This window comes from Salmo salar, chromosome ssa10 (genome assembly GCF_905237065.1).
Source record: "Salmo salar chromosome ssa10, Ssal_v3.1, whole genome shotgun sequence".
In the NCBI taxonomy this organism is placed as follows: Eukaryota; Metazoa; Chordata; class Actinopteri; order Salmoniformes; family Salmonidae; genus Salmo; species Salmo salar.
This window is the reverse complement of record NC_059451.1, coordinates 67,704,838-67,720,850: the sequence shown is the minus strand read 5'-3', so window position 1 is coordinate 67,720,850 and position 16,013 is coordinate 67,704,838. Positions and strand designations below refer to the sequence as shown.

At 41.9% G+C, this 16,013-nt stretch overlaps 1 protein-coding gene across 1 annotated transcript in view; it reads right to left on the bottom strand.

The window, feature by feature from the left end:
- The window catches only part of LOC106591140 (membrane-associated guanylate kinase, WW and PDZ domain-containing protein 2), a 430,776-nt gene that overhangs the window by 322,826 nt on the left and 91,937 nt on the right, over positions 1–16,013 (bottom strand). The window contains 1 exon segment of the mRNA XM_045688044.1: positions 13,800–14,021. Coding sequence (XP_045544000.1) covers positions 13,800–14,021 — 222 coding nt within the window.

The window sequence follows — 16,013 nt, the reverse complement described above, 5'->3', positions numbered from 1 at the left end:
CTCTCTCTCTGTACCTACCTCTCTCTCTCTCTACCTCGACCTACCTCTCTCTCTACCTACCTCTCTCTACCTCTACCTACCTCTCTACCTCTACCTACCTCTCTACCTCTACCTACCTTTCTCCCTCTACCTACCTCTCTCCCTCTACCTACCTCTCTCTCTCCCTCTACCTACCTCTCTCTCTCCCTCTACCTACCACTCTCTCTCCCTCTACCTACCTCTCTCTCTCCCTCTACCTACATCTCTCGCTATCTCTACCTCTCTCTCTCTAACTCTCTCTCTCTCTACCTCTACCTACCTCTCTCTCTCTCTACCTACCTCTACCTACCTCTCTCTACCTACCTCTCTCTACCTCTACCTACCTCTCTCTACCTCTACCTACCTCTCTCTACCTCTACCTACCTCTCTCTACCTCTCTCTACCTCTACCTACCTCTCTTCCTCTACCTATCTCTCTTCCTCTACCTATCTCTCTTTCTCTACCTACCTCTCTCTCTCTACCTACCTCTCTCTCTCTACCTACCTACCTCTCTCTCTCTCTCTCTTTCCTCTCTCTCTCTCTTTCCTCTCTCTACCTCTCTTCCTCTACCTACCTCTCTTTCTCTACCTACCTCTCTACCTCTACCTACCTCTCTCTCTCACCTACTTCTCTCTCTCTCTCTTTCCTCTGTCTACTTCTCTCTACCTCTACCTACCTCTCTACCTCTACCTACCTCTCTCTCTCTCTCTCTCTCTTTCCTCTCTCTACCTCTACCTACCTCTCTCTACCTCTACCTACCTCTCTCTACCTCTACCTACCCCTCTCTCTACCTGTACCTACCTCTCTCTCTCTCTCTCTCTACCTCTCTCTCTCTCTCTCTCTCTCTCTCTCTCTCTCTCTCTCTCTCTCTCTCTCTCTCTCTCTCTCTCTCTCTCTCTCTCTCTCTCTCTCTCTCTCTCTCTCTCTCTCTCTCTCTCTCTCTCTCTCTCTCTCTCTCTCTCTCTCTCTCTCTCTCTCTCTGCTCCTCCAGGTATGATCCTGTTTTGTTTATTTAGTTTCCACTCAGTCATGTTCACACACATATCCATGCACCTTACATTATGACATTTCCACACCTCATTCCTTTTTCTTTGTTTAGAGTTAATAGTTTTGTTTAACAATAAAGAACCTTTTGAATTGGCCTATACCTGTTGTTGATGTCCCCTCATTTTTGCCAGAGGCTATGAGCCGGCCTATGACAAGTGGGGGCTCATCCATAAGTTAAAGTTAATTGTACTTTAGTCTTACTTTAGTATTTTAGTTTACTTTAACATTTTGTCATAGTTGGTTAAGGTTTTGTCTATTGTCTTTGCTTAATCATTGGTACGTTTGTTTATTTGTAATTTGGTTTATTTGACTATTGTTTTAAAGTTTGCCAATTTTTTGGTTTGAGGGGATGTTTTGGTTGGGCCAATATTGTTGGAGAGAGCATTGAGAGCCATGTGTTCTTTTCGTTCAGTTAGGTAGCAAAATTTGGTTAGCAATTCACTCTGGGTTTTTGTTCAAGTGGGAGTCCTCCCCTGTTCAGGCTTATCAGCGAGTGTCAATAGGAGGCTCGTGGTGTTTTTGTTTTAGATGGCAGTGAACGTGGGTAGAGCTTCCCTTTTCCCCTACATCGGCTCGGGAGCACCTCCGTGGTTATGGGGGAGCCGCCAGTTCTGGTTGTCCTTTCCAATCCACTGGTTTTGTGTACATAAAACCCCACCACATGTGACTGCACGAAGACCAGGGCCAGTTAGTTGTTTTTGGAGGATAGTGGGGTGTGGCTCCTGTCCTTGAACCCAGACTGACTGCAGGTGAGTTGTGTATTTTTTTTTTTTAGCATTTGTAATAGTTGTATTGGTTGAGGAAAATGTCTTCCATTCTGAGTAGTTTTGTTCAAGCTCCTTCAGAGGTAGCCTTAGAGTCGTGTACTAAGGAGCAGTTAATTGAAATTGCTGAACATTATCAGATTGAGATTGTTGATAAAAAAAATTAAAGACTGTTAAAACTAAATTAATGCAGGGTCTTAAGGAAATAGGTGTTTTTTTCGGGTCAGTCTGCTAGTAGTGAGGGTTCAAGTTTTCAGTCTAGTCCTTCATTAACTTTTGAGCAGCAGCGGGAGCTGTTGCAAATGCAGTTGGAGATAGCACTTCTCAATCATGCTAATAGACCAGAAGAATTACCACAGTTTGATGTTTCACAGAATCTTCGTTTGTTGCCTAAATTTGATGAGTCAGATCCAGACACATTTCATTTGAGCGTATTGCGGAAGCTAGAGCTTGGTCTGATTTGGACATGACTATGTTGTTGCAATGTGTACTTACAGGTAAAGCACGTGAGGCTTTTGCAGCACTGAGTGTAGCTGACAGTAAAGTGTATGCTAAAGTTAAATCAGCAGTTCTGAAGGTTTACGAACTTGTGCCAGAGGCATATCGTCAACGTTTTCGTTACAGGAAAAAGCTAGATTCACAAAACTATTCTGAGTTTGTTCGTGATTTGACTTCTGCATTTAATCGTTGGTGTACAGCTTCTGAAGTTAGTACTTTTGAGAATCTGTCTAATTTGATTGTGTTAGAACAGTTAAAAAATTCTGTGTCTGACCAGGTTGCTACATACATGAATGAATGTAAAGTTAAGTCTCCAAGTGACGCAGCAGTCCTTGCAGATGAGTACAGGCTAACACAAAGCCATTTTGAGTCAAACAGTGACATGTACCATAAAAATAAACTTTACTTCTAGGAATAGTAGGTCAGATTTTTTTGGAGCTTCTTTCCAAAGGCCTCAGCAGAAGTTTGGGTCTGGAGGACTTAAAGCACCGGTTAATGCTAATACCTGTCGCTACTGTTTAGTTGAAGGACATTGGAAGAAAGATTGTTCTCTACTTAAATAAAAAAAGTCAGGTCAAGTTAAACCTGCTGTTATGGCAGTTTCTGTTACAGCCTCTGAACACCAGGGTGAGTTTTTTCAGCCACTAGTTGAGTTTGATTCTCAGTCTTCCCACTGTGATTTTTCAGCCTTTATTTCAGATGGTGTAGAGTCCCTGAAAGATGGCAACCAAAATGTTTCGATCAAGATCTTAAGAGACACTGGAGCTTTAGATTATTTTATTCTGGAATCTGTTTTGCCATTCTCTAAGGAGTCTGATACTGGCAGATGTGTAATGGTACATGGTATGGGTTTAGTTCCATTCTCTTCTCATTTACATGAAGTTACCCTAAAATGTGGTCTGGTAGAGGGTGATGTAGATGTTGGGGTTAGACCCCAGTTGCCAGTAGAGGGAGTCCACATGATTTTGGGGAATGACTTGGCAGGTAGTATGGTGTGGGCAGATGGCAAACTAAACATCTTTACGAAGCAACCTTCAGTGCCCCCAGCAAGGGTATTTTCAGATCTCAACTGTGTGTCTCCTGAGGTATTTCCAGTTTGTGCTGTTACCCGCGCTGCCTCTCGTAATAAGGTTGAGAGTAAGCCAGAAAGTCTTGAGTTGCCAGTCAAACTCCAGACAGAACAGTTGACTAGTTCTAGAGATTCATTGATTGCTGAGCAAAAGGCCGATACTACCTTGGCTGATCTGTTCGATAAAGTTGTTCCTGATTCAGTGGTGAGGAATAGTGCTCAGTGTTATTTTCTTCTTGATGGGCTGTTGGTTAGGAAATGGGTTCCACACTATGATCAGGGTCTTTCAAATAGTTGTACCTACTACTTTGCAAAATAAAGTGTTGCAAACTTCACATGGTGATGTGGCAGGCCATATGGGGGTTTGTAAAACTTATGATCGCGTACTCTGTTATTTTTTCTGGCCACGTTTAAAGCCGGATGTATCTCAGTTTATTAAAACTTGTGATACATGTCAGCGCACAAGCAAGCCAAACCAGGTTGTAAAGCCAGCGCCTTTGTATCCAATACCAGCCGTGGGGCAACCTTTTGAGCATCTTATTATCGATTGTGTTGGGCCTTTACCAAGGTCCAAATCAGGTCATAGCTACTTATTAACCTGTTAGGGCTAGGGGGCAGCATTGACACGGCTGGATAAAAAACATACCCGATTTAATCTGGTTACCACTCCTACTCAGTAACTAGAATATGCATATACTTATTACATATGGATAGAAAACACCCTAAATTTTCTAAAACTGTTTGAATGGTGTCTGTGAGTATAACAGAACTCAAATGGCAGGTCAAAACCTGAGAGATTCCTTTACAGGAAGTGGCCTGTCTGACCATTTCTGGAACTTCTTTGCCATCTCTATCATTTACTAAGGATCTCTGCTCTAACGTGACACTTCCCACGTCGTCCATAGGCTCTCAGAGCCCGGGAAAAAGAGAATGTCGTCATTCCAGCCCCAGGCTGAAACACATTATCGCCTTTCTCAAGTGGCCCATCAAGAGACACTAGCTTATGCGCGTGACCCCGACCGCCCCGCCTTTGGGATTTTTTCCTCTGTTTGCCGAAAAGGAGATTCCCTGTCGGAATTTTATCGCTTTTCTACGAGAAAAATGACGTAAAAATTGATTTTAAACAGCGGTTGACATGCTTCGACGTACGGCAATTGAATACTTTGAATTTTATTGTCAGGAATTGCGCCAAGCGCGACACTTCTTTACTATTTCGGATAGTGTCTGGACGCATTCGAACAAAACGCCGCTATTCGGATATAACGATGGATTATTTTGGACCAAACCAACATTTGTTATTGAAGTAGACGTCCTGGGTGTGCATTCTGACGAAGACAACAAAAGGTAATGACATTTTTATAATAGTAAATATGATTATGGTGAGTGCTAAACTTGCCGGGTGTCTAAATAAGCGAGCCCGTGATGCCTGGGTTATGTACTTAGAATATTGCAAAATGTGCTTTCACCAAAAGCTATTTTAAAATCGGACATATCGAGTGCATAGAGGAGGTCTGTATCTATAATTCTTAAAATAATTGTTATGCTTTTTGTGAACGTTTATCGTGAGTAATTTAGTAAAATGTTAGCGAATTCCCCGTAAGTTTGCGGGGGTATGCTAGTTCTGAACGTCACATGCTAATGTAAAAAGCTGGTTTTTGATATAAATATGAACTTGATTGAACAAAACATGCATGTATTGTATAACATAATGTCCTAGGGTTGTCATCTGATGAAGATCATCAAAGGTGAGTGCTGCATTTAGCTGTCTTCTGGGTTTTGGTGACATTATATGCTGGCTTGAAAAATGGGTGTCTGATTATTTCTGGCTTGGTACTCTGCTGACATAATCTAATGTTTTGCTTTCGTTGTAAAGCCTTTTTGAAATCGGACAGTGTGGTTAGATTAACGAGAGTCTTATCTTTAAATGGCTGTAAAATAGTCATATGTTTGAGAAATTGAAGTAATATGATTTTGAAGATTTTGAAAATCGCGCCACAGGATGGCAGTGGCTGTTACGTAGGTGGGACGAATTCGTCCCGCCGGTCCCATAGAGGTTAACTGTTATGTGTCAAGCAACTAGATATCCGGCAGCATTTCCCTTGCGTACCATAACTTCAAAATCAGTAGTTAAAGCGTTAACCTGTTTGGGATAGGGGGCAGTATTTTCACAGCCGGATAAAAAAACGTATCTGATTTCACCTGTTAGGGACAGATGTTCCGCTCACCAATATCCAATGGTATAGAGTGGCGCAAATTACAAATACCTCAAAATTGCAAAAACTTCAATTGTTCAAACATATTAATATTTTACACCATTTTAAAGACCGGACTCTCCTTTATCTAACCACATTGTCCGATTTCAAAAAGGGCTTTACAACGAAAGCAAAACATTAGATTATGTCAGGAGAGTACCCAGCCAGAAATAATCACACACCCATTTTTCAAGCTAGCATATATGTCACAAAAACCAAAACCACAGCTAAATGCAGCACTAACCTTTGATGATCTTCATCAGATGACACTCCTAGGACATTATGTTATACAATACATGCATGTTTTGTTCAATCAAGTTCATATTTATATCAAAAAACAGCTTTTTACATTAGCATGATACGTTCAGAACTAGCATACCCACCGAAACATTCCGGTGAATTTACTAAATTACTTACGATATACGTTCACAAAAAAACATAACAATTATTTTAAGAATTATAGATACAGAACTCCTTTATGCAATAGCGGTACCCAATTTTATATAGCTTTTCGGTGAAAGCACATTTTGCAATATTCTGAGTAGATAGCCCGGCCATCATGGCTAGCTATTTTGACACCCACCAAGTTTGGCACTCACCAAACTCAGATTTACTATCAGAAAAATTGGATTACCTTTGCTGTTCTTCGTCAGAATGCACTCCCAGGACTTCTACTTCAACACCCAATGTTGTTTTGGTTCCAAATAATCCATAGCTATATCCAAATACCTCCGTTTTGTTCGTGCGTTCAAATCACTATCCGAAGGGTGACGCGCCGGCGCGTTTCGTGACAAAAAAACTTCAAAATATTCCATTACCGTACTTCGAAGCATGTCAACCGCTGTTTAAAATCTATTTTTATGCGATTTCCCTCATAAAATAGCGATAATATTCCAACCCGGAGATGTTGTATCCATTCAAACACTGAAAGAAGAAAATGTAGTCGTCACATGCACGCGCAAACCTGAGACATCATTCCACTTTCTGGCGCCTTCTGAGAGCCAATGGAAGCCTTAGAAAATTGTCACGTTACAGCAGAGATGCTGTATTTTTGATAGAGATGCCAAAGGAGGAGAACAAATTGTCAGACAGGGCACTTCCAGTATGGAATCTTCTCAGGTTTTGGCCTGCCATATGAGTTCTGTTATACTCACAGACACCATTCAAACAGTTTTAGAAACTTTAGTGTTTTCTATCCAAATCTACTAATTATATGCATATTCCCGTTTCTGGGCAAGAGTAGTAACCAGTTTAAATCGGGTACGTTTTTTTATCCGGAAGTGAAAATACTGCCCCCATCCATAACAAGTTAAGAATTATAGATACAGAACTCCTTTATGCAATCGCGGTGTCAGATTTTAAAAAAGCTTTTCGGTGAAAGAACATTTTGCAATATTCTGAGTAGATAGCCCGGCCATCACAGGCTAGCTATTTTGACACCCACCAAGTTTGGTACTCACCAAACTCAGATTTACTATAAGAAAAATTGGATTACCTTTGCTATTCTTTGTCAGAATGCACTCCCAGGACTTCTACTTCAACAACAAATGTTGGTTTGGTTCCAAATAATCCATAGTTATATCCAAATAGCGGCGTTTTGTTCGTGTGTTCAAGACACTATCTGAAGGGTAACGAAGGGTGACGCGCCCGCGCGTATTGTGACAAAAAATTTCAAAATATTCCATTACCGTACTTCGAAGCATGTCAAATGCTGTTTAAAATCAATTTTTATGTGATTTTTCTCGTAAAATAGCGATAATATTCCGACCAGGAGTCATTCTTTTCGTTCAGACTAAAAATATAAAATGGACTCTTCACGTGCATGCGCACGCCCGTCTCATTGTTCTCAGATCGCCCACTATCCAAATGCGCTACTGTTTTTCAGCCATGGACTGCAGAGTCATCATTCAACTTTCTGGCGCCTTCTGAGAGCCTATGTGAGCCTGAGAAAGTGTCACGTTACAGCAGAGATCCTCTGTTTTCAATAAAGATGCTAAAGAAGGCCAAGAAATGGTCAGAGAGGGCACTTCCTGTTTGGAATCTTCTCAGGTTTTGGCCTGCCATATGAGTTCTGTTATACTCACAGACACAATTCAAACAGTTTTAGAAACTTTAGGGTGTTTTCTATCCAAATCAAACAATTATATGCATATTCTAGTTTCTGGGCAGGAGTAATAAACAGATTAAATCGGGTACGTTTTTATCTGGCCGTGAAAATACTGCCCCCTATCCATAACAGGTTAAAGATGTAGTTTAACTCGGACTGGTGTGTTTAACTCTTCTCATTTGGTAATGCAGAAATTAGCCACCACAGAGTGCAGGGGACTGTCACAACCATAGAGGGCACCTTTGCTTCGATTTATCTCTGTCCTTACTCTCATTCTGGCTCTGGCCCTATTTCTCCCTCTCTATCCCTCTGTCACTCTTTTCTCTTCTCTCCATCTCTTTTGCTCAATATTCTCCCTCTGAATTATATTTTAAAAATGTTTATTTAATCTCTATTTAACTCGGCAAGTCAGTTAACTTCTCTGGGCCAGTGGGACGTTTGCGTCCCACCCTATTGAACAGCCAGTGGAATCGCGTGGCGCGAAATACAAATACCTCAAATGCTATGACTTCAATTTCTCAAACATATGACTATTTTACACCATTTGAAAGATAAGACTCTCGTTAATCCAACCACGTTGTCCGATTTCAAAAAGGCTTTACAGTGAAAGCAAAACATTAGATTTTGTCAGGAGAGTACCCTGCCAAAAATAATCACACAGCCATTTTCAAAGCAAACATATATGTCACAAAAACCAAAACCACAGCTAAATGCAGCACTAACCTTTGATCTTCATCAGATGACACTCCTAGGACATTATGTTATACAATACATGCATGTTTTGTTCAATCAAGTTCATATTTATATCAAAAACCAGCTTTTTACATTAGCATATGATGTTCAGAACTAGCATACCCACCGAACACTTCCGGTGAATTTACTAAATTGCTCATGATAAACGTTGAAAAAATACATAATTATTTTAAGAATTATAGATACAGAACTCCTTTATGCAAACGCTATATCTGTCACATCCTGGCCAGTATAAGGGTTAATTGTTATTGTAGTTTTGTCAGGACGTGGCAGAGGGTATTTGGTTTATGTGGTTCGGGGTGGTGTTTTTTCTAAAAGGGCATTTGATTTAAGTATTCCGGGGTTTTTGGGCACTGTTCCTTGTTTACATTATTTCTATGTTGATCTAGCTGGTTGTATGTCTATGTTTGGTTAATTGGGGTGGACTTCCAATTGAAGGCAGCTGTGTGGAGTTGCCTTTGATTGGAAGTCTATTAGTTGGGTGTGTTTGTCCGTGTATTTGTGGGAGATTGTTTCTTGTTTAGCGTGTGTGAGCCTAACAGGACTGTCTAGTAATCGTGAGTTCGTTTTTGTTATTTTGTATGTTCATTTTTGAGTTTATTAACCTGTTGGGGCTAGGGGGCAGTATTTTCACGGCTGGATAAAAAAACGTACCCGATTTAATCTGGTTACTAATCCTACCCAGTAACTAGAATATGCATATACTTATTATATATGGATAGAAAACACCCTAAAGTTTCTAAAACTGTTTGAATGGTGTCTGTGAGTATAACAGAACTCATTTGGCAGGCAAAACCCTGAGACATTTTCTGACAGGAAGTGGATACCTGATGTGTTGAATTACCTTTAAGCCTATGCCATTGAAACACACAGGGGCTGATTAATGTTTTGGCACTTCCTATTGCTTCCACTAGATGTCACCAGCCTTTACAAAGTGTTTTGAATCTTCTACTATGAGATCTGACCGAACAAGAGCCTTGGAACGGTGATGGCCGATTAGACTCTGGCGCGAGGTCATGTTGGGTACCCTCGTTCCAAAACGTTTTAAAAGAGAATGCATTCGTCCACCTTGAATATTATTCATGTTCTGGTTAAAAAAGGCCCTAATGATTTATGCTATACAACGTTTGACATGTTTGAACGAACGAAAATATATTTTTTCCCCTCGTTCATGACGAGAAGTCCGGCTGGCTTAGATCATGTGCTAACAACACAGATCTTTTTGGATATAAATGATGAGCTTTTTTGAACAAAACTACATTCGTTATGGACCTGTGATACCTGGAAGTGACATCTGATGAAGAGAATCAAAGGTAATGGATTATTTACATAGTATTTTCGATTTTAGATCTCCCCAACATGGCGGCTAGTCTGTATCGCAACGCGTATTTTTCTGGGCGCAGTGCTCAGATTATTGCAAAGTGTGATTTCCCAGTAAGGTTATTTTTAAATCTGGCTAGTTGATTGCGTTCAAGAGATGTAAATCTATAATTCTTTAAATGACAATATAATATTTTACCAATGTTTTCTAATTTTAATTATTTAATTTGTGGTGCTGACTTGACTGCCGGTTATTGGAGGGAAACGATTTCCTCAAAATCAATGCCATAGTAAAACGCTGTTTTTGGATATAAATATGAACTTGATAGAACTAAAAATGCATGCATTGTCTAACATAATGTCCTAGGAGTGTCATCTGATGGAGATTGTAAAAGGTTAGTGCATCATTTTAGCTGGTTTTATGGTTTTGGTGACCCTGTCTTTGAATTGACAAAACATTACACACAGCTATTGTCAATGTACTCTCCTAACATAATCTAACTTTATGCTTTCGCCGTAAAACCTTTTTGAAATCGGACAACGTGGTTAGATTAAGGAGATGTTTATCTTTCAAAGGGTGTAAGATAGTTGTATGTTTGAAAAATTTGAATTTTGACATTTATTTGGTTTCAAATTTGCCGCTCTTGAAATGCACCTGCTGTTGATGGAGTGCACCACGGGGGGGACGCTAGCGTCCCACCTAGCCCATAGAGGTTAAATGTTCAAAATGAACTCTCAACTCTGCTGCATATTGGTTTTCTTTCCGACGATGATTTCGCTATATCGTCTGACGACGAAGAAATCCCTGACAATATCAGATTTTAAAATAGCTTTTCGGCGAAAGCACATTTTGCAATATTCTGAGTACATAGCTCAGCCATCACGGCTAGCTAATTTGACACCCACCCTATTAGAAAAATTGGATTACCTTTGCTGTTTTTCGTCAGAATGCACTCCCAGGACTTCTACTTCAACAATAAATGTTGTTTTGGTTCCAAATAATGCATAGTTATATCCAAATACCTCCGTTTTGTTCGTGCGTTCAGGTCACTATCCGAAGGGTAACGCGCGAGCGCATTTCGTGACAAAAAATGTAAAAATATTCCATTACCATACTTAGAAGCATGTCAAACGCTGTTTAAAATCAATTTTTATGCTATTTTTCTCATAAAATAGCGATAATATTCCAACCGGACAACGTTGTATTCATTTAAAGAGAGAAAGAAAAAAATGGCGAAGTCTTGTGAACGCCAGTGTCACTGTCCCCAGGCAGGCCACTTACAAACTCTGCTGCTGTACTTTGCCCAGAGACAAGAGACGCGTCATTCTGCTTTCTAAAGGCTTTAGAGAGCCAATGGAAGCCTAAGAAAGTGTCACGTAACAGCACAGATGCTGTAATTTCGAGAGAGATGCAACAGAAGGACAACAAATTGTCAGACAGGGCACTTCCTGCATGGAATCTTCTCAGGTTTTGGCCTGCCATATGAGTTCTGTTATACACAGACACCATTCAAACAGTTTTAGAAACGTTAGAGTGTTTTCTATCCACATCTACTAATAATATGCATATTCTAGTTCCTGGGCCCGAGTAGTAACCAGTTTAAATCGGGTACTTTTTTTTCCGGCCATGAAAATACTGTCCCCTAGCCCCAACAGGTTTAAGAACAAATTCTTATTTACAATGACGGCCTACACCGGCCAAACCCAGATGGCGCTGGGCCAATTGTGAGCCGCCCTATGGGATTCCCAATCACAGCCGGTTGTGATACAGCCTGGATGTGTGGACCTTCTACTGCTCTCTGTCCTGGTTTCCATTAATACGTAACACAGCTCTCTTCCTCCATCTATCCCTCTCCCTTTCTCTCCCCCTGTCTCTCCATCTGCCTCCCTCTCTCTGTCCTTCCCTATCTCCCTCCTCGGTTGCTCCCCTTCTTTTAGCCCCTCCTCCACCTCTCTCTCTGACTCATTCAGTCTTTGACTCCTGAAGTCTTCATCTGTCTCTCTACATCTCTCTCATTTTCTGACACCCCTTTTTATTCTTCTCGTCTCCTGGCCGCGGGAAGATGATTTGGGGTGGGGTTGCTGACGAGTATTTATTTATTTATACAGTAATTATTTTTATTGAGATTTATCAGGGGTGCTGCAGCTATGCCCTCTTCCTGTTTCTCTCTCTTTCCATCTCACTCTCCTGAGGGACATAGGCCCTTTGTTGGCTCGGCTGTGACTCTGTTTGTGTGCGCATGTTTGTGTGTGTGTGTGTGTGTACATGCGCTTGTACACACACAGGCATGTGTGTTTGCGCACATGTTTGTATACATGTGAGAGAGTGTGTGTATTAAGGTTTCATATTTACCTGGTATTTTACAAAATGTTCCATCCTGAGAATAAATAAACTTTTCTCCTGGGTAACCTGGAAGTGTCGTTCTAAAGCATATGAAACCAATGAACAGAATCATGAAGGAAGAGCAGGAAGGAAGAGCTCAAGATGAAATTGTACTGCAGCATGTGGTGGAACAGTCTGGCAGATATGGTAGAAAGTGTATAGCACAATGCTGTTTGCAATGGCATGGTAGGAGAATCCGTTGCTCGCAGTAATTTCTGCTCATTTCATCCAGTGATGCGTCGGCTTAAGGTAAGACTGCATCGTTCTATGACGTGTTGCTGCCAACTCTCCCCCCATTCTGCCTCGGTGGCATTTGTTTTAGTGAAGCTCTGCTACACAGCCAACATTTTTTAAATTAATAAAAGTAGGTTGGCCTACCCTACCTACCTGTAACTCAAAAGTTGAAGCCAAGTTTGTTACTGTTGGCCAACTAACATTTCAATTTTATTTATTTATAGTAAACTAAGCAAGTCAGTTAAGAACAAATTCTTATTCACAATGACGGCCTACCCCGGTCAAACCCTAACCCAGATGACACTGGGCCAATTGCGCACCGCCCTATGCAACTCCTAATCACGGTTGGTTGTGATACAGCCTGGAATAAAACCAGGGTCCGTAGTGACACCTCTAGCACTGAGATGACCACTGCACCACTCGGGAGCATTTCAAGTTTGCGTGTACAGTTTCAGCATAAACAATATGCATAAACAATATATAGTAAATGCGATCGGCTATTACAACAGCGCACACACTCAGACACAAACTAAGCATTAATGATTGATAATGCTGATAGCTGTCACGCCCTGATCTGTTTCACCTGTCCTTGTGCTTGTCTCCACCCCCTCCAGGTGTCGCTCATCATCCCCCCGGTGTATTTATCCCTGTGTTTTCTGTCTCTCTGTGCCAGTTCGTCTTGTTTGCCAACCAGCGTTTATCTCCTAGCTCCTATTTTTCCTAGTCCTCCTGGATTTGACCCTTGCCTGTCCTGACACCTAACCCGCCTGCTTGACCATTCTTCCTGCCCTGACCTCGAGCATGCCTAACACCTTGTACTGTTTGGACTCGGACCTGGTTACTGAACTCTCGTCTGTACCTTGCATGCCTTTTGCCTACCCCTTGTGTTATAATAAATATTGGAGCTCAACCGTCTGCCTCCTGTGTCTGCATATGGGTCTCGCCTTATGCCCTTATAATAGCAGAGCAGACAAGGCCGTGAAGCCAGATTTAGCTACTGCATATTACATTTAATGTCATGCTGTTCATATAAATCATTGTTTATAATATAACGGTTTCTCGCAGTTATTTATCCCGGTAAACGGGAGTGTGTTTGGGAGGGAAATCTCGGTAACCTGGTTCCCGCTATTAAACCCTAGTGTGTGTGTGTGTGTGTTTATGTATTTCGTGAAATTAAGAATAGGACTAGGGTCAAGGCGTGTTTTTTGGACAGAACCCAGTTATACAATTTGAAAGGGCTAGAGACATTATTCCATACAGAAAGTGATCCCAGAGACTGATCCTGCGCAGGGCCACACACAACTTGACCCCGCTCCCCTCCCCATACACACACCAACCCTGCACGCCCGCTCACCTGGTGTGATGGCCACCCCATTCCCATTGACCATGGGGGGGCTGCTTTCCTCCTCTTCCTCGGGCGGCTCCAGGCTGGCTTGCTGCTGCATGTTTCTGACCGACTGGTTCCTCTTGCCCTGGATGTTGGGCCGGGCTCCGGGAAGCAGCACCTCACTCACATTCAGTGGAGGGGCCGCTGGACTGGGCTCAGCTGGGGGCTTGGGAGTACCGTATAAGTTCTCTGGAGAAGGGAAAACGAATGCACAACTGAGTGAAGTGCAGGCCAGCGGCACAAAGGTTGACAAACTGCATTGCTCCGCTGATCCAATACATTATTAAATCAACAAGAATTTCTACAGCAAGTTACCTTCCTCAAGGCACAGTAGAGAGAAAGATTTCCCATGCCAATAAAGTCCAATTGAAATAACTTCATTGAGAGAGAGACACATACATACATTCTCACACACACAAACAAACAAAAAAGAGAAAGAAACACACACACACACTCTTAGACTAGCACGTATGCACTCACACATTCCTGCAACAGTGGAACAAAATCAGATACAGCTACCACACAAAGAATGTGATGCATGTACACTACACACATGCAAACAAACATGCTCACTCACACTCATCAAATGCTGTGGGTATAAGATAAATCTTCACACATCCCTTCATATATACAGTTGAAGTCGAAAGTTTACATACACCTTAGCCAAATACATTTAAATTCCTGACATTTAATCCTAGTAGAAATGCCCCGTCTTAGGTCAGCTAGGATCACCACTTTATTTTAAGAATGTGAAAAGTCAGAATAATAGTAGAGAGAATAATTTATTTCAGCTTTTATTTCTTTAATCACATTCCCAGTGGGTCAGAAGTTCACATGCACTCAATTGGTATTTGGTAGCATTGCCTTTAAATTGTTTAACTTAGGTAAATGTTTCAGGTAGCCTTCCACAAGCTTCCCATAATAAGTTCGGTGAATTTTGGCCCATTCCTCCTGACAGAGCTGGTGTAACTGAGTCATGTTTGTAGGCCTCCTTGCTTGCACACACATTTTAAGTTCTGCCCACAAATTGTCTATATGATTGAGGTCAGGGCTTTGTGATGGCCACTCCAATACCTTGACTTTGATGTCCTTAAGCCATTTTGCCACAACTTTGGAAGTATACTTGGGGAAATTGTCCATTTGGAAGACCCATTTGCGACCAAGCTTTAAATTCCTGACTGATGTCTTGATATGATGCTTCAATATATCCACATAATTTTCCTTTCCTCATGATGCCATCCATTTTGTGAAGTGCACCAGTCCCTCCTGCAGCAAATCACCCCCACAACATGATGCTGTCACGCCCGTGATTCACAGTTGGGATGATGTGCTACGGCCATTATGCCCAAACATTTCAAATCAAATGTATTTATATAGCCCTTCGTACATCAGCTGATATCTCAAAGTGCTGTACAGAAACCCAGCCTAAAACCCCAAACAGCAAGCAAAGCATGTGAAAGAAGCATGGTGGCTAGGAAAAACTCCCTAGGAAAAACTCCCTAGAAAGGCCAAAAACCTAGGAAGAAACCTAGAGAGGAACCAGGCTATGAGGGGTGGCCAGTCCTCTTCTGGCTGTGCAGGGTGGATATTATAACAGAACATGGTCAAGATGTTAAAATGTTCATAAATGACCAGCATGGTCAAATAATAATAATCATAGTAGTTGTCGAGGGTGCAACAAGCACGTCCGGTGAACAGGTCAGGGTTCCATAGCCGCAGGCAGAACAGTTGAAGCTGGAGCAGCAGCACGGCCAGGTGGACTGGGGACAGCAAGGAGTCATCATACCAGGTAGTCCTGAGGCATGGTCCTAGGGCTCAGGTCCTCCGAGAGAAAGAGAGAAAGAGAGAATTAGAGAGAGCATATTTAAATTCACACAGGACACCGGATAAGACAAGAGAAATACTCCAGATGTAACAGACTGACCCTAGCCCCCCGACACATAAACTACTGCAGCATAAATACTGGAGGCTGAGACAGGAGGGATCAGAAGACACTGTGGCCCCATCCGATGATACCCCCGGACAGGGCCAAACAGGCAGGATATAACCCCACCCACTTTGCCAAAGCACAGCCCCCACACCACTAGAGGGATGTCTCCAACCACCAACTTACCGTCCTAAGACAAGGCCGAGTATAGCCCACAACGATCTCCGCCATGGCACAACCCAAGAGAGGAAGAC